This window comes from Amia ocellicauda, chromosome 9, assembly GCF_036373705.1.
Source record: "Amia ocellicauda isolate fAmiCal2 chromosome 9, fAmiCal2.hap1, whole genome shotgun sequence".
Classification (NCBI taxonomy): domain Eukaryota; kingdom Metazoa; phylum Chordata; class Actinopteri; order Amiiformes; family Amiidae; genus Amia; species Amia ocellicauda.
The window spans coordinates 3171350-3190215 of record NC_089858.1 but is presented as its reverse complement, the minus strand read 5'-3'; the positions used below and the strand labels follow the sequence as shown (position 1 = coordinate 3190215).

The 18866-nt window shown below is 45.7% G+C and overlaps 1 protein-coding gene across 3 annotated transcripts in view; it reads left to right on the top strand.

Annotated features, from left to right (window-relative positions):
• Positions 1–18866, top strand: part of ak8 (adenylate kinase 8) — a 41320-nt gene that overhangs the window by 3751 nt on the left and 18703 nt on the right. For all 3 annotated transcript variants that reach the window (XM_066712656.1, XM_066712655.1, XM_066712654.1), the window contains exons 4-9: positions 330–379; positions 867–977; positions 4096–4164; positions 15685–15766; positions 16175–16246; positions 16864–17064. In XM_066712656.1, coding sequence (XP_066568753.1) covers positions 330–379; positions 867–977; positions 4096–4164; positions 15685–15766; positions 16175–16246; positions 16864–17064 — 585 coding nt within the window. The remainder of the gene's footprint in view (positions 1–329; positions 380–866; positions 978–4095; positions 4165–15684; positions 15767–16174; positions 16247–16863; positions 17065–18866) is intronic.

Here is an 18866-nt window from a genome sequence, read left to right as displayed (position 1 = left end):
TTAGGAAGCTGTTTTACTGCCCGTCTGCCTCATGGTGGTGCTCTCAGCACTGCTTGGCCATGCTGTGTACCAGAGTGCCGAGCTCGGGAGTTTGCCAGCCGCAACACCAGTGCACAAAGTATAGCGCTCTTTGGGTTTTACCAGTCAAGGTGAGAACTATGTGGGACTCTTGTCTTGATCAGGTAACTATCTGTCTTCAGAGATTGTTATACAAAATGTTTTAATACATTTGTTATTAAATATAAGGGGGAAACGAGGCTGTTAAAGGATTTCCTAATGGGTGAATGTTGGCTGATTATGAGCAGTTATTGATTGTTTTCATTCTTCAGTCCCTAGAATTTTCTTGTTGGGCCCTCCAGCTTCTGGTAAAAGAACTATTGTGAGTATGATTCTACTATTCATGTATAAAGGCTTTATTTTTGTGTAACATTAATTGAGCACTATCCAGAGATCTCAGTACTAAAAAATCTGTCGCCTTTGTGACATTTTGAAGTATTGAGATTTGGTGTCGGTGGAAATTGTAAAACAAAACTCCTGTATGTCAACGCATCTTTACAAGAGAGTTGTTGTCATCGTTCCCTCCCTATGTGACAACCAACAGCACCTTTTAAACAGTAGTTTAGTGATAAAATTGCACCCTGGTGTTCATAGTTATTTTCAGTTTGAATCTGTTTGAAGTCATTGCATCTCTAAAGGGTCCGTAATGAAGATGGCTTCTCTGACCCTTTTAGTTCTAGCACTGGTGCTTTAACGCCATCTGAGAAACCCAATATGGGTACCTGAGCCCAGGGTGCTGCCATATTGACATCCTTTCCTGAATGTCCTATGATGACGGTATTCAAATGCTTTGCGTCTCCCTGCGCTAGGCCAAAATGCTCTGCGAACACACGCACGCTATCCGAGTCGGCGCCAGCAGCCTACTGGAAGAGGACACCGATCTGGTCCGGGCGGCGCGACAGTACCAGGACCAGCGACAGGTACTGTGCAGGTCCGAGAGCATTTCTGATAGGAGAGGCCCCCGCTCATAGCACGCCTCTCAGCGGGGCCCTCAAGTGAAATCTGCCAGGAGGGAGAGAGATAATATCAAATGACTGTGCAGTAAATCTGATTGTGAGACTGTGTTCGAGCATCAAGTGAGCCCCTGCATCTTGTATCCTGAAAGCTGAGCTGCTCCCCACACAGCCCTTCCACTGCAGGACTTTGTTACCATTTGCAGCTTAATTATTTAATCGAACAGAGTAGCAATCTGTTCAATATTTAAGGAGCTTAAGTTGTGTAATGGACATCAGCTGAAAAAAGCAATAAATAAGTAGAATTTGACAGTTAAAGCATTCTTATAAAAAAACTAAACAAATCAGGTAATTATCGAATAATGTGAGGTACATTTTGACATTGTCTTTGCCCCTTTTTGACATGTTTTCATAGTAAAACATGGCCTGCAGGCTTTTAAGCACAGGTTTTGGTCCCAAGTCTTGTTTTTCAGATGCTGTTTGGACAGTGGTCTGCTTGGTGTTATCACTGTTCATGACCTATACATGTATTTCTTTTCTTTTCCAAAACAAATGCGCTTAACTGTCATAATATCTAATAATAACAGTCATTGCCTGACCTCTGTGGAGTTTGTGGAGTTGTGCATAATTCTCAATCGACGAGTGTCGAGGCTATCGAAGGCCACATTGGGACACTTCTGTGTGGGATAAATATCTGACATCTTAAGGTGTCATGAACTCTGAATATTGACACGTGTTTGAGGTTTCTGTCCCAAATATCAGCTTGAATTTCAGTTTCCAACATGGAGACACGCTGGAAAAACAAGAAATGTTCTGTAAGCATACTTCATCCCGACACTCAGGAAAATGAGTTAATTTGTCCTCATTAAAAGCTTAAAAAATGCATGAATAAATAATGAGTAAAAAATAAATATTTTCTTTTTATGTTTTGCCTTATGTAAAATACTCTGAAATAGATTATTTTCTTAAAAAGCCTGTTACACATTTGTCCTCTACCCCCCCCAGTCTCCAATTTAGACAGTTCACATGTACTCGGAGATCTTGCTTAACATTGGTTGCTGTGTGTGTGTGGGGGCGGGGGAATAAAAAAAAGCTTGTTTGGTTGGACCTTTGAGATGAGAGTTAATGCAATTAAATGATGGTAGCGTTGCTCTCATATCTTTGAATCTGTAAGCAAGCAGATCAGAAATGTTATAAAAAAGAGAGAGAGAGAGAGAAGATCTTGCAAAGCCAATCCCAGCGGTTTAATTATTTTAATTATCATCCTCTTTCAGATTTTCTAAAAAAGGCCATTAAAGGATGCCCATTTGGGTTAATCTGATTAAAAACTGAGATGGCAAGAAAGATAAAAGGCCATTGGTGTCAGTGTTAATTAGTGGAGTTAAAACTGCCATTTGTGAACTGGGAGTTTAGGGGAAGTGCTTTTTTCTTCTCTCTAAATACAGAACACCTCGTTTAAAAAAAAGAAAAAAAAGGAACACACTGCCCTGTCTTGCTTTCTCCTATCCTAATTCTGACTAGGTTAATCTGCCGTAAAATGTATTGGATGTAATTTCTCTGACTGTTAAACCCCAGATCTCTGTATATCTTCTATAATTCTGACTACCCTAATTGAAACTTAGCTCTTCTGTTTTCCGTTAACCCTCATGAAAGCGGCATTAACCATAGAAGTAGCGCACAAGAGCGGTTTAAACCTAAAATAGCCTGTCTGTCCCCCCTTACTAAATTACCTAATTTATTGAAGTGCCATTTCCTGCCTTGCAGTTTGGATCAGATCTTTCCTCGCCGGCTCGGTGTGGGTTTTGCTTTTAGCCTCTGCCATGTTTACATTCGTGAAACACCTCAAACACGGGCCAAATGAAATGCATCGGCGCCGCAGCTGATATTCAGAGCCTTGAATTATTTAACACCGTCTTTCTTTTGCATTTCCAATTCTCTACATAGTTTGGCCCTGTTAAAAAAAAAGACATGAAAGCGATCTAAGATGATGAGCTAACCGCCGACATCTGCCTCGGAGCACTAGGTAGGTCAGCAGGTGTCTCTGCGGTGATCGCGGCGCCGAGAAGAGAGCAAGATTGGAGCACGGTCGTTAGGTGCTATTTAAAAAGTGGGAATATTTCCAAAAATACCACCTGCTACTATGTCTCCGCGTGGCCAAGGTGATCCTGATGTGCCTTTCCAGAACTGGAGCGCCAAGGCCCCTGGGGTGTGGAGGTTGGCACCAGCTCCTCGTGGTCGGGGCTGCACAGAGACGCACTCCGGAGCTCTGCCCGGTCGTCATCCATTGTGTTCACTCCATTCTGTCTCTAAAAGAGGCGCTCGTGTCGGAACTGCTCGGGGAACTGCTTCTGCCTTTGATCCGGGTGTTAAACCAGAACAAGCTTGTTTATGATCACTAATAATAATATAAATAAGAAGGCTTTCCTTGAAAAAACAAATGTGCAAAAGCCCATTGTGATCCCTGCAATCAGCAGGCCAGGGAGAGGGTGTAGAGGCATCGTGGCAACGGGGAGACCCGCTGAAGGAAAGCGTCCGTCGAGAAGGTGAACGACAGCAAGGCGCATGTGTGAGACCGCGAGATTGTTTCTCAAGCCGCTCGTCTGGCAACGGATGAGCCGCCACTCCCCCCGGCGCCCCTGCCTTCCCTCGCACGGCCGGCACCTCCCTCTCAAGGTGACACTTCAAAGCAGCCCGGCAGACACCGGCAGGCTCTGAAGCCAGCATGGAGCCCCCTCGCTCTCGGCTCTGCCTCAAAGACACGGGCCCGGCCCTCCCGCGGCGACGGTCAACCCGAAACGGAACGCTATCCACCCCGCGGGACCCCCTGTCAGCCCCCCCCAATAATAATAAATAAATTACATTGAAATGAAATCAAATGCGATAATAAAGGCTTTTGTGTGTGTGTGTGTGTTGAGATACCTAGTTCCACATGGGGGCTACATGCAGAGGCAGAGGAGGAGGCGGTGGAGAGGATTTCTTTTGAAGTAAGGATCTGAATATTAAAGCTCTGATCTGTACTCTTGACTCATTTTCTTTTTTTCTCTCCCCCTCCGTCTTCGATGTGCGTGCCGTGTCACTGTGTAAGGAGATTCCCAGCGAGCTTTGGATCAAGTTGGTCCGGCAGCGGCTGTCAAAAATGGACTGCATCAAACGGGTAAGAGCCGCCACCCGTCCCTGGAACCCCGGGCTGCTGGCGCCTGGAGACGCGGGGTGGCATCCTCAATCAGTGTCCCCTGATTTAGCGTGACAGTGAATCTTCCTGCTCCCTTCTGGGTCCACCGCGGCACGCTCGTGTTGGCGGTAATGCCTTCTCAGACCCAAGGGGGCGGTTCTGTTAGCGCTCGGCCGAGCCTGGGGTAAACGTTTGGCCTGCTGATGGGTAGTGGCCACTGGGGTTGATGTAATCGTGTTGCCTTTGATTGGTTTCGGGGCGGCAGGCAAATGAGCATGCAGGGCTCCTAGCTGCAGGTTCATCTGATTTCGCTTTCTCTGACTGCTGTGGAGCTGATTTCAAGGCTTGTTAATTAAAATCGAATTCCTCTACCCCCCTCCTCTCGTAAATTATGGTGTAACCTAACCCCCTGTCCTGCTTAAACCCCACCGCTGAATAGTTTGACATAATCCAGCACTCCTAATGGCTAGCCAATCAGTCCAGGCCCGGATTTCCTCTTTGCTGCGATACTGCCCTCGGACTCGTGCCCTATCTGACAAAGCGCTGAGGTTACGAGCTCAAGTGTCGGTAATGAATACAGTGGGGTTTGGCTGCCACCGCAGGGCTTATCTGTCTCTGGTGATCCTCAGCGACACAGTTTATTCATGCCTTCTGAGGGCATCAGATCCTCACGGAAAGGAAATGGCGTTCTACCACCAGAACTAGAATTCGACATTGTGTCTCACTATCAAACGCGACGTCATTCCGGTGTCTCGCTCTCCCGCAGTGTCTCTGGGATCGATCTCTGTGCCTCGGCCATGACGAGTGGGGGGCGGAGCCGGAGCCGGCGGCCTGATTGATTTGTGGCGCGGTGAGTGGCAGAGCCGGGGATATAGATTTATGAGCCGGCGAAGGAGGGGAGAGAGGAAGAGCACGTGCATATGTTAATCCAGCGGCTGAACGATGATCAAAGCCTGGAACACGTTGAGCCCTGCTGCTCGCCTCGGGGCAAACAATGGGCTCGAGCCGCCAGGAGAAGGTGAGGGAGGAGGCAAAGAAAACACAAAATAAACAGACGGTTATAAAAATCAATATGCTGTTTTTGTTTTTGGAAGGTGAGGGGAATGAATGCTCTGAGGGGATATATCTGGAAGCTGGGTTAAAATGGATTAACTCCAAACTGCCTCCCAGGCTGACAGCGATGGCAGGATCTCCAGTTTATTTTTATTTATTTATTCCCCCCCCCCCCCCCCACCCTCTCCAATTTGGAATGGAGGATTGTTCCTTTTTTTATATGTATAAATATACCAGTTGGGGAAAAAGCCAGTGTTAATCAGCTTGGCTTACAGCTACAGCCCTTGTCATGGCACTGTAGAGATGACGACAAGCTCCACAAGGCCTGCACAATGTGTACTGGCTGGGGTCTGCTCATTGTCATGCCACGAGGCAAGGCCACTGACGTCCCCCGTTTCTCAGTGAACTCCAGAGGTAAAACATGGTAAAACATGGAATACAGCGCGTGAGCCGCGCCAGACCCCCCGAATCAGACTGATTTGGAATTCAAAGCAAAAGCTATTTCCGAAACAACAGCTGCCGAGCGTGGTCCCTCTCTCTTGTGTTTTGCTGGTTCTTTTTACCCACGAACACACCTGTATCCCCCAAGGAATCGCTCTCCCGTCCCCGGGGCTTTGAGCGTCTCTAACGACGGCAGAGAAGCGCCCCCGCCAGCCTGTCCCACTGCGCCCCCCGCCTCGCCTCTCCGGGTCTGAACGCCACAGAGCGGCGCCCCCATCGTAAACGCAAAGACGGCGGCCGCCCCAATAGCACAGCACTGTGGATCAAGTTGATCGTGATGACAGGCGCCTTTCTGTAATCTGTCAGTTTCTCTGTGGAGGTTTAAAAAAGAATATAAAATGCACATAACATTCAAAACTGTAAACATGGATTTAGCTTTTTATTTTTAAATTATAATTTTTTTTAATTCGGCAAATTGCTCTGCTCGAGCTGAATAAATTACTAAACTTTTTCGCTTGGCATCCTTTAACTTTTGCTTTTAAGTTGAGTAGTTTGTTTTTATTTTTTTCTCATAACTGGTAATGGATGTTTATCCCTCCAGGCTAAATGTCTGATGGTATTTTTTTTTTTAATCTACATAAATACAAGGAATTCAGCAAGGAATACAGGCTCTCTGTGTAGCTGCAGGGAACATTTTCAGAAGACAAATCCCCTCAATCTGCTCGAGTTTTGGGTGGAGGTCTATCTGCCGCTGGGATCGACTCATTCATCTTGCGCTCTTGTCTGAGCGTTTATCGGTTTGAACAGTTTATTAATGTGCAAATGGCGGAGAGATTGACACTTCTCATCAGGAACGGATTCTCGACTCCTCTGCTTAATTATGATACTTCTTGTGTTGCGGATGTGAGGGAAGATCTGTCTACCTGTTTCAAATTAAATGACATTGAATATTAATCAGCTGTAATCTGGATCACTCGGTTTATCCCTGTCTGTGAGTGTTTTTAAAACTATTTAATGTCTCTTTTTCAGTCTCACGCTGCCATACTTGTTTTTCTCTTTCTTTTTCTTTTTTCAAACTTTAGACTGTTAATCTAGGGGGAAATCACAGAAAAGTTTTTTTTTTAATGCATAAAGCTGCGTTAATAAGACCAGAGAAATGCAGTAGAACTGAGTTGCTGCAGTAAATATTGGTCTTGCGGCAGGGGTGGTGCCAGCTAATTAGAAAATCTATTAACTGTAATTGTTTGCATGGGCTAAACCATTTCACATCGTCATAAGCTTTCCTGGTTCTCTGTTTCTGTGCAGTAAAACTAAAATCAATTTTGGTGATGAGCAATGTCAATACTTCCCACAGAGACAGTATGAATTTTAACCTTTTAAAAATATATATTGACAGCAGAATGTGTCCAACATAGTGTTACTGCTACAGTACAGTGGAACTCTATAGATATATACTTTTTTTTTTTTTCCAGCATGCATTGTGGTCTCAAAGCACAAAGACAAAGCACAAATAAGGAGCAAAGCAATCGAGTCACTTTTTATATATATATATATATACACTCACCTAAAGGATTATTAGGTACACCTGTTCAATTTCTCATTAATGCAATTGTCTAACCAACCAATCACATGGCAGTTGCTTCAATGCATTTAGGGGTGTGGTCCTGGTCAAGACAATCTCCTGAACTCCAAACTGAATGTCTGAATGGGAAAGAAAGGTGATTTAAGCAATTTTGAGCGTGGCATGGTTGTTGGTGCCAGACGGGCCGGTCTGAGTATTTCACAATCTGCTCAGTTACTGGGATTTTCACGCACAACCATTTCTAGGGTTTACAAAGAATGGTGTGAAAAGGGAAAAACATCCAGTATGCGGCAGTCCTGTGGGCGAAAATGCCTTGTTGATGCTAGAGGCCAGAGGAGAATGGGCCGACTGATTCAAGCTGATAGAGGAGCAACTTTGACTGAAATAACCACTCGTTACAACCGAGGTATGCAGCAAAGCATTTGTGAAGCCACAACACGTACAACCTTGAGGCGGATGGGCTACAACAGCAGAAGACCCCACCGGGTACCACTCATCTCCACTACAAATAGGAAAAAGAGGCTACAATTTGCACAAGCTCACCAAAATTGGACAGTTGAAGACTGGAAAAATGTTGCCTGGTCTGATGAGTCTCGATTTCTGTTGAGACATTCAGATGGTAGAGTCAGAATTTGGCGTAAACAGAATGAGAACATGGATCCATCATGCCTTGTTACCACTGTGCAGGCTGGTGGTGGTGGTGTAATGGTGTGGGGGATGTTTTCTTGGCACACTTTAGGCCCCTTAGTGCCAATTGGGCATCGTTTAAATGCCACGGCCTACCTGAGCATTGTTTCTGACCATGTCCATCCCTTTATGACCACCATGTACCCATCCTCTGATGGCTACTTCCAGCAGGATAATGCACCATGTCACAAAGGTCGAATCATTTCAAATTGGTTTCTTGAACATGACAATGAGTTCACTGTACTAAACTGGCCCCCACAGTCACCAGATCTCAACCCAATAGAGCATCTTTGGGATGTGGTGGAACGGGAGCTTCGTGCCCTGGATGTGCATCCCACAAATCTCCATCAACTGCAAGATGCTATCCTATCAATATGGGCCAACATTTCTAAAGAATGCTTTCAGCACCTTGTTGAATCAATGCCACGTAGAATTAAGGCAGTTCTGAAGGCGAAAGGGGGTCAAACACCGTATTAGTATGGTGTTCCTAATAATCCTTTAGGTGAGTGTATATATATGATGTTGCCAAGCTAAGCTGCTTAATGTTCAGTAGTATATTTACAATGTAGTTACTTCCATAGCTCAGACCTCATGAAACCACCCTTGTATGTACTTGAAGAAATACTTAGTATCAGAAAACGTATGTTTCCATATTGCAATATGTGTGTTCTTCTCTTATAAAAATGACACAAACTGCTTTGCACTTCCTTCTTTGCATGAGGTTCATTTTGAATATTATACAGCGCCAATAAGCTGGATTCCTTAGCATTGCCTTGTGCTCACATCCTCTTGCTACTGAGAAACATTTACATTTGGAACACTTCATTTTTTTAAATTAATAATATTATTTTCAATATCCTGACTGGCGGTTTTTGAGTAATTGTCAATTACAGTGTGGTATTGTTGTCCCCCAAATGCATTTCACTGGGGCTTAAATGCAGATGTTCTCTTCTGAAGTGTAATTATGTTTGTCTACAGTCACACTTCATTTACAGTACTTTGGGAAGTTGAGCAAACAAAAGTGTTGCCGTCATATGTGAACAAAATTCTGAAAGGAATATGATCAGCACAGCACGCAAGATGATACAAACTAAATATGCTTCCCAAGCATGCTAGTGCCTCATTAACCCACATGGATACACTGTTACGCATTTGACTTCTGTCTCGACAGACCATTACATAACATAGCAGAGTCAACACTATGCTTTCATATAGATTCGTTTTAAATCAGCTCAGCTCAAGACCACTAATTATCTTTGTTTTAAACTTTTTTATTGGTTTTCACAAAATAAACAGTTTGAGACATAAAACTAAATTCAACAGATTTGAACCGCAAACACATTGATAATAATTGTAGTTGTTATAATAGTTATTTATAAAATAAAATAATGAGAGAGATGACAGAGGATAACAGGAAAGAATGAAAGAGAGATTAAACGTGTTTGTTGTTATAATTATTTTGTTTAAAAGAAAATGATCTAAAGGAGGAAAATCTGAGCTTTTCGACGCAGGAGAGGGAATAATTATGTTGATAATTGTTGAGTTGAAATAGCTGCACTAATGCAATTACACGTATTCTGTCAAATGCATTCTTAAAAAAATATCGAACTGTCTCCCCACTGAGAAACATGCCTGGGTTTGTCTCAGCGCTGTGTTTTTCTCATTGTTTTGCAGAACAGATGAAACAAAGACAGGTTAACTTGCAGACTATCTTCTACTTACAGACCATATGGTTTGTGCTCAGCCAGAAACAAAAGTTATTAGCCGAGGTCGGTCTGTGTATTGGGAACGTCTAAAAAATCTAAAAAGGAATAGTAAATATTGAAATAGTTCACACTGGCTCTTCCCAGAAAGAATCTATTAATTTATTTATGCACATTTGTCAGTGCCCGTAATTGAGTGTGCTAAAGCACAGCTATTTTGAGCTGACCGGAGTCATCTAATGCAAATTTTAGGAAAAAAAGAAAAAAATCCACACTTTTAAATAATTGCAGCTGATAAAAAATGCATTGCGTTCTCCAGCATGGCAATCGCTCCGGCGAAGTTAGCCCTCATTACAGCGCTGTGATGCAGTACGATCGCCCCTATACTGGTGCTATTTGCCTCCCTGGGCCCAATCAGTGGGCCGTTACAGTGGGCCGCTGCTGCAGTGCATTCTGGTCCAGCAGCTTATTGGAGGGCCGTGTTCCTCGTGCTCCTACAGGGCGGCCAACGCATCCCGAGTCTGCCTCATTTGTTTGAAGCGCACATTCTCTGTTTCCTCCTGTTCTCTCTGGAGAAACGTTCCTCTTTTTGAACTCGGCAAGTGGGTGCAGAGCTCAGAAACCGAGATCTGTTTAAATAATCTGGAATTGGCAACACCCACCTCTGTGCGACCCACGATCTAGCCTGTGGAACGAATGCAGACAACGGCAACGCGGAATCAGATGGAAATCCGCCATATTCTCAGCCTTTTCAGAGCCTGTTCCCCTTAGATACACCTGTTGAACGGCAGCTCAAAACGTAAAAATTATAAACCGCCTCAGTTTTCAGATTCATGTCTTTTGTGTTCCAACCCAGGCTCGTTCTGTCCCTTTTACTCTTCCCCTCCTCCCTCTTCGGTGTCAGAATGAATGCTTATTTACACTGCTTAGGAAAAACAGCTGTTTCAAGACAATGCTGCACAGTGACAAAAGAAATATGACTCTTAATGAGGATAACGGGTTGGCAATCCTTAACCCCAGGGGACCACATGAGGGGGGGGAAACCAGCGCAGAGAATGAAATGACTCGGTCTAATGTGCACTGAATGGTACTGTTTTATAATCACCTATTAAAAAGGAAAAAATCAAGCACCGCATAAAGCCACGGCGTTGCTGATCTGCCGTGGGGAGAAGCATGTTATTCCAGCACTGGATTATCCCCCCAGCTTGAGATATCCACTTTATTTTTGGGACTCACAGGTCAAGGCAGCTATTACAGATCAACCTTTTCACTGCTCGGCATGAAATGACGCCGAGCACGCGAGTCAGACGTGTTTACTCTTCCCCCTCGACTCGAAATGTTTCTGTCGATGCGTTTAATTATATCGGAAAGCGACCTGTTAATTTCACCACCAGTCCCCCCCCCACCCCCATTTAATTTAGCCGTATTTGTCTTCTCCGCAATGCAAACAGTGGTGGGCGAGAGAACAATCGTGCGTCTCTGTAAGACACCTCCGAATTCAAATCATCCGCCACTGTCGTTTAAATTTCTCCCGAGCGTCGCAGTCGAGGCTTGCGAATGGCAATTTGTAATAATCACACAGATTAGTAGGAGGCTTCACACGAAATACAGGACCTCCCCCCTGCACCCTGAATTAAACATCCGAGAAGAGCGATCGAGTCAATCCACTATATCTTTTGATTCAGAATGCACACAAAAAAAGCATAAAGGTCTTCAGGGTAAAACTGTTCGAGCGTAACTAGAAGATTATCCTTGACACATTATCCACACGTGAAATACAGGAGTTGTCTGTTAATCTCTCACTATAATAAATATATTCTGTATATATTTTCTCATCCTATATGTGACTTCTATCCATTCAGGTCAGCATTCACTTTAATCGTTGTCTTTTTATTCCATTTAAATCTGATGCATTGAAACCCACACTCGCATCACTGTAGTCTATAATTGTATAAAAAAATAAATAAACCTCTGCCCTCGTAACACCCTGTGCTCCCCCAGCTCTGTGTTACAGTGGAATCAGACCCTGGACTTCCTGACCTGCTGCTGTCGAGTCTCTTTATTTCAATTACAGCATCTTTTGTTTGCACAAGGGCAGGGCTTTGAAAGAGCGGCGGAGGGAGGAGGGCAACAACACTCGAGCATCTATAGCAAAGCACAGCGCGGGGCCCCTGTGGGACCGCCTATAGAGGACATGCCTTTTTAATAGAAAAAACACACAGACAATGATTAGCTGATTAGCGCCGGGGTGACTAATTACCTAATTGTACAGTCAAAGGGGGGGCTGGGAGAGCGTCGGAGCGGGCCTTGCTGTTCGCGAGGCGTAGCTGTGCGTAAGGTCTCTCTCCTGCTTGTACAGCCTCGCTCCCCGCGGTCCCCCCAGCCTGCTGTTCGCTCCCAGTGACATCTGCTCGGCGCTTGTCCCTCCTCTGATATGGGACCCCTGTGCAGATGTTCCGGTCCCCGGGTCCTGTGCGCGCCGAGCGAGGCGGCCCTTTTGATGTGTGATGAAACGGAATGGAGCGGGCCGCCGGGGGGCTGGGGGAGGCTGGCTCATTAGAATTTCAATCAAGTGCGGCTCTCGGCTGGGCCGCCCGCCCCGCGGCTTGGGGGCCCCCGCGGCGCACAGGCGAGGTGTGGAGAGCTGGCCGTAGCGCTCTCTCTCTCTCTCTCTGTCTCTCTCTCCCTGGCTCACTTGCTCCATCTCTCTCACTCACTCCATTACTGCTTCATTCACTCCCTCCACTGCTCACCTCCTCACCATTCTCACCCCGCTCCCTGTCGTGCCAGTCTTCCCTCACTGTATCGCTCCTTTTCACTCACTCTCATTCTGCATCACTCACACACTCATTCTCCTCCTCTCGGACTCCCTCCCGCCCTCCTCGACTCACTCCCTGGCTCTCAGCCTTTCTCTCACTCTGGCTCTTCTGGGCTCACTCTCCCTCTCTCTCGCTCTGACTAGGTCTCACTCTCCATCCGTCGCTCCCCAGCTGCCTCACTTTCTAAATCACTCCCAGTCACTCACTCCCCTTGCCTCGCTTGACTCCCTCACTCTCTCTCCACCTCACTCAGGCCCTGACTCTCTCTCACTCACACAGCCCTTCCCTCTCTCTATGCTCTTTTTAACCGCATGGAGAGAGAAAGAGAGAGAGAGAGAACCCCCTCTCCCACCAACATATGTGCAAAACATTCAAAGTAGAGGTCTGGAAGTGAGGGACCTTTTGAGCGTCTGTCTCTCCCGTGTTGCATCGGTCCGACTCAGAGGCGTGTGTCCGTGTGTGCAGTGCGATGGCCTCTGGATCAGATGGGCCCGGCTGGCTGAACCCACCTGTGTTCGCCAAGAGACTGGAGTGAACTTCAGAGGCTTAGTGCTGATGGAGGGGATTGCAGAGTGAAGGTCAGCGGGTGTCCTTGACTCTGTGGTGGGAGGACCTGGCCTGCACTGTGGAGAATTACAGCATGTCTGGCGGCGATCATTAATATTTCAGATTTCAGCTGTGAATGTCAGTGTCTCTGTGCTTGTTTTTGCTCTATATATGAGTAATCGATGTGGACAATAAGATGTGACCAGGTGAGGTAGGGTTGGTCAGATTGTACTGGTGAAGCCAAACAGAAAGGGGTCTGTCCTTGCCTCGATCTGGTGGCTGAAACGAGGCAGTGATGGCCTTATGTGTTTCCCATCGAGATACCCGTTCACATCAAGCCTTCGTCGTTTGTGATGGATTTTATATGACTGATCATAAAGTGCAAGAGAGATGAGCATCACACTGTGGATTCACACGAGTATTTGAATTACTACTTTATTTTCCTTGTAGGGAAATGAGGGCCGCGGTTTGCTCCCGTTTCCCTGTCGGGTCCCTAAACTGACCAGTCCACTCCTGTAGGCTATTCCCGCCGTGGTATGAATGTCGTTTCCCACGCTGCCCCGGGACCACAGGCATTATAATCCATTCAATCAGCATTTGAAGAACAGTGAAGGCTCCCAATAAAAAAGAGAAGAGTCAGATTGATTTAATGTACTAAAGAGCTTAGCTATTATTTTTTAGCAGACTCGTCTTGCAGCTGATGAATCCAAAACCACTCTGTCCGTTCTGCTGCTTTCCCAGCGCACCAGCCCAATGAACTCCAGTCCAGTGGAGTTTTTGCTAATCCATAATTGCATCTATTTTAGGGAGATGACCAGTACTATGCCTCCAAAGAAAAGAGAAATATGTCTCCTGTCTTTGACTCTGGGTCAGGGCCGATTCTAGACATTTGGAGGCCCTAGGCAAAATTTATGTTGGTGGACTAGCGTATAGGGATGTTACGGTTATGGAGGTCCCGCCTTCAAGCCCGAGGCCCTAGGCAATTGCCTACTCTGCCTATAGGTAGCACCGGCCCTGCTCTGTGTTCATGCTAAACCACTCTTCCTCTCATTCAAGGTAGAGCATGTGGCGCATACTGAATAAATTAAAAATAAACGCTTTAATTGTTCATGTTTTGTTTTAGTTAATGGGGGTTGGATTTCACATACACAAAAATATCGCACCTACTGGAGGGGTGTGTCTCTCCACATGGCTGCACGTGTGTCTCGATGAGGCTGCTGAATCTGAGTGAGCCTCACGCGCTTGGAGATTAGGGGGTTGCGGGGATCCGGCCCCTCGCCCGGATCAGGGGTGGGCATCCCCCAGAGGGATGAGAGAGAGGGCCCTAGACTAGACTAGAATCGGTGCCTGAGCATCCGAGGCAAGTAAAGTTGAAGGCAAAAGCCTGTGTGTGGGAGATCAGGTAAACTACAGATAGGTTAGCAGTTAAAGATCAAAGCGAGAAACAAAGGCAGATTTCAAACAGCCCCTGGAAGCTCAATAACGAACTCGCAGCCCCTCTGATAATACTTAGATCTATAAATGTTTATTTTATTTATTTATTTATTTTTAAGATATTCATCGCAATAATAAGTTGGCCTTAACAAGCACTTTTGGGAGATGGCTCCTTTTCCCTGTTTTTATTTTCCTCCTCCATTGCGCTCTAAGCTCTGGGATTTAGGGGACTATTAGAGAGAATTTCTTTTATTTGTAGCTAATGAATGATATGCATAATATTTTTTTCTTTCTTCTTATGTTCTTTTTATGGCTAACAGTGAGAATTGGGGATAGGAAGCAGAGATTTAGACGCATTTCCAAGGTTTTATGAATTTAACCCTCGTCTCCCCTCTCTGCGTGAGGCATCCAGTTTGCGGGTTGTTGTTTTTTGTTTGTCTTTAATATACACATCGATGCCTCTTCTTCTCTTTCCCAGTTGTATATTTTTTAGGGTTCATGCAAGGGACAGGATTTTTTTGAAAAGCACATTTTTTTCCCTTCTTCCTCTTCATATATAAACAGAGAGAGTTGCGTTTGTCCTATAGCCCGAGGAATCTTTAGACAGTATGCATTTGTGTATCTTCTTCTGAAATATACAAAATGAATGATGGATATTACCCCACAAATGGTTACTTGTGATTCGCCTCTCCTACGTGATGTTTATGCTGAAGACTTTAAATTCAGGCACAATAATGAACACCTACAAAAATCGGCCTGATGCTGAAAGTAGACTATCTTTACTGGGGAACGATTGATTTAATAATGTATTACTGGATCCAGAGGCACAGGTTAGGAAAGAAACTATTTATTACGCCTTATAAGCCTGTGTAGATTGACAACACAAACCCCGCGACTTTATAGAGTGTTCTGCACAGGAGGGGTCAGATCACATTTACCTCTTTAAAGAGCGAAAGCATTGTCTGAGGAGGAGACTGCAGCTTGCTCTGGCCAGGTATGAGTGTCGGCCCGCGTCTCACATTTACAATCCTGTCTGCTGTTGGCGTGATTTATAACTGATGCTGTTTTACGATCTTAAACAGAACTGTCACAAGCAACTAGCAGCACCACACTCCTCTCAATACGAAGAGACCTGACAGTGGAAGTATGCAATTCAAAGGGTTGTGTGTGTGTGTGTGCTTTGTGGGTAATTAAAATGTATGTCATTGCAAATATAAGTACCTTGATGTGTCCACAGGGCTGGGTGTTTGAAGGCATACCCAGGACTCGAGAGCAAGCTGTGCTACTGCAAGAGGCAGGCATCGCCCCAGAGCACGTAGGTGTGTACTGCGCCTAATCCACACAGCCCCTGTTCTTATTTATATCCACGGCTTTCTGCGGCACGAGGAGAATCAAACAAACAAACAAACAAACAAGATCTGGAGAGCGTCGGGGGATACTACTTCAAAAATTCCAAAGTTGAGAGAGAGAGAAAAAAAAATTGTACTAATAAAATGCATAAATACAGCCCTGCACTCGAGAACTCATTGTGAATTCAACAGTCTTCCTACAAAATGAGAAGGGGCATTTGTAAGGGACATTTGAAAACCAAACAAGTGTTGCTCTTGGAGGTCTATCTTCCAGGTTTTTCTGAAAATTAGGGTCTTCTCTGCAACTCAGACTGGTCTCTCTCTCTCTCTCTCCTGTCTGAGTCCTAACTAATTCATGAAGTATCTCTCCTTGCTTAGTCTTGCTGGATGCTCCCGATACTGTCCTTATCGAGAGGAACCTGGGCAAGAGGATTGATCCTGTTACTGGAGGTAAATGGAGGCCAGTTCTGGGTTTTAGGCCTTTTCTTTTGACCCAAGGACTGCAGTGGGGATTCGTGACTAAACTGAACCGATATCGTCCCTGGATTTTTTTCCCGCCCTGCAGTGGGACGTATTTGTTCTGGTTTTCAGCACGTCCTTTTAAAGATGTTACCCTTTTGTGGTACAGAAAGCACACCTTGTAGAGCGTGACTTGTTTTTCTTACTGTACCTATGATTAAAGTGGTTATTTCATATTCATTTCTTACTCTCTCTCTACACACACACACACACACACACACGTATGTTTATTTCCACACATTTCTATTGTATGCGTCTGTGACTGATTTTAAATTCATAATAACCTTAATCTAAATACGTTCCCTCAATCCATGCATTTATCCTACGTCTCTCTCTGCCTTTCCCCTCCGGTGGGTGTCACAAAGGACCCATCCTTCTCTGATCTTAAGAATAAATCACTGTCTACCCACGTCTGCTGAGCTCTCACTAAAACGCCTGTTAGTGCTTTGAAGAACAGAACCGTGTGACAGGGAGATGCAGGCTCCAGCCACCCAGCAGAGTTTTGCTTGCCTCCTGACTGGTCTTCTCCCTTCTCCCGGGCCCTCCAGATGTGTACCACGCCACCTTCGCCTGGCCCGGCGAGGCCACGGTGGCCCAGCGCCTGCAGGAGGCCCCAGGTGTGGAGGAGGAGAGCACGGCAGCCCAGCTGCTGGAGTTCCACCGGGCGGTCCACCCCCTGCAGAACACCTACAAGCACCGGCTCCGAGTGGTCAACGCCGACCAGCCGCTTGTGGACGTCTTCTCGCAGGGTACGGCAATTGATAAAGACCATTTATTTTCATGGTTGTTCTCCATATCTGCCTGTTGAGAATTCCTCAGTATGAGGTTACATTTAATTTCATACTGTCTGGTGATTAACAGTTCCTGAAACCCAAAGTGGCCCAAACTGCTGTGCGATGGGATTTATTTGAGTCCTGTGGTATATTGTAGCTGTTCTTGTGTTCACCCTGAAGGAAACCAAACCCGACCCAATTAGGGACTGCTGTCACAGGCATTAGATTAAAAAACACGGCACACGAAGAGGCCACGTGTCCCAAAAACATGAAAACAAAAGTCACAAAAAGGAATCCAAGATGGATGTTTCTTGGCTGGAAACATAGCCCTTAAAAGCACCACTCTTTCTTTAATAATTAATGGCTTCCTTGGCTTTAGTTTACAGTCGTACGTCGTAGGAAGACGGTGTTTATGCCTAAACCAATACTATGATTGTCATGGTTGGCTGCTATTGCAGAACTGGACATGGTGTTGTCCTGCAAGGAAGCTCTGGTGTGGGACGGACTATAACCCAAGGGCTACAGATGCATTTATGTATGAAACAAAAAGTCCTACAAATTAATTTCCATATGTAAAAACAAACAAACGAACTAAGTAACATGAATTATGACACATGAATCTTTTAGTTTTCTAAAACTGCCCATAAATAGTTTTATTCGTGCATACATTTTTTAAGAGAAGATGTAACTTCAAAGGCTTCCCCATGTTGCCTATGAACAGCAGTTTACTGGTAATTTATGTCTTTAGCGGTGGCGGGCACGTGCTCCCCGTGAACGTGACGTCGGAGGCATTACTCATGTTGCTCGGTTTTGTCATGGCAGCTTCCTCAGAGACCACGTGGAGTCCTTGATGAATGTGCCTCAAGTTGTACTTGAGAGCTTTTTTCTCATCCTCGTTCCGCAGAGTGGGCAGAGAATGAACGCACGGGCTGGTACCGAACCCGGCAATTTAGGGAAAATTAAACGCATATTCTCCATCTATCTATCCATCTATCCAAGATGTCTAGTTCAGAAATGATCTAAATGTCAGTCATAAGCTAAAAGAAGCCAGACGTCCTGATTTCCTGCCGCCATAATGGACGCATCCGTCACGTGACGCGGCAAGAATTAACAAACGCCCTTTCCAATAAAGCGTATAATGGATTTGCCTGTGAGTGTTGCCCGTGATGCGATCAGGGTACGGGTCAGGGCCTGAGCGGAGAGCGCGCCCCTTCTAAGAGACGGCTGTGTGGCGGGAGAGATCCATCACCGCGTCTTTGGGTGCCCATGATGCGGGTCCACCCTGGATCCCGGCCAGACTGCTCATCAGATGGGGATTCTCTCCGGGCGAGCTGTAGACGGCTTTGTTCTCCGCGGGGCTCCTCCTGTGCGAGCCGGGCCCGCTCGCCTCAAAAGGCACCCCTGCTGGTCGCGAGAAGGCACCCCGCGTAGCTGTTTGGAGCGAGAGACTTTGCTTCTTCTCTCCATCAACTTGCCCTTCACCTTATTGCTTGGGATGGCTAGCCCAAGGCAGAGCCAAAGGCTAAGAGCATCCCAGGTGGCCTTCAGCCAGGATAAGCAGTCATCACGGAGCCCATTAAAGCCATTTGGATACAACCTGTCTCGGTATTACATGCCTCTGCTTGACAAAATAATTCTCCTGTTTATTGTTATTTATTTTTTACTGGGGGGGTGGTGGTAGCCCTGGAATCTCCGTTTCGTCTTTGGGTAGAATGGTGTCCGGCGCCAGAAGGATTGCTTGAGAGTTTCCTGTGACAACGGAGGCCCCACGGGCTTCG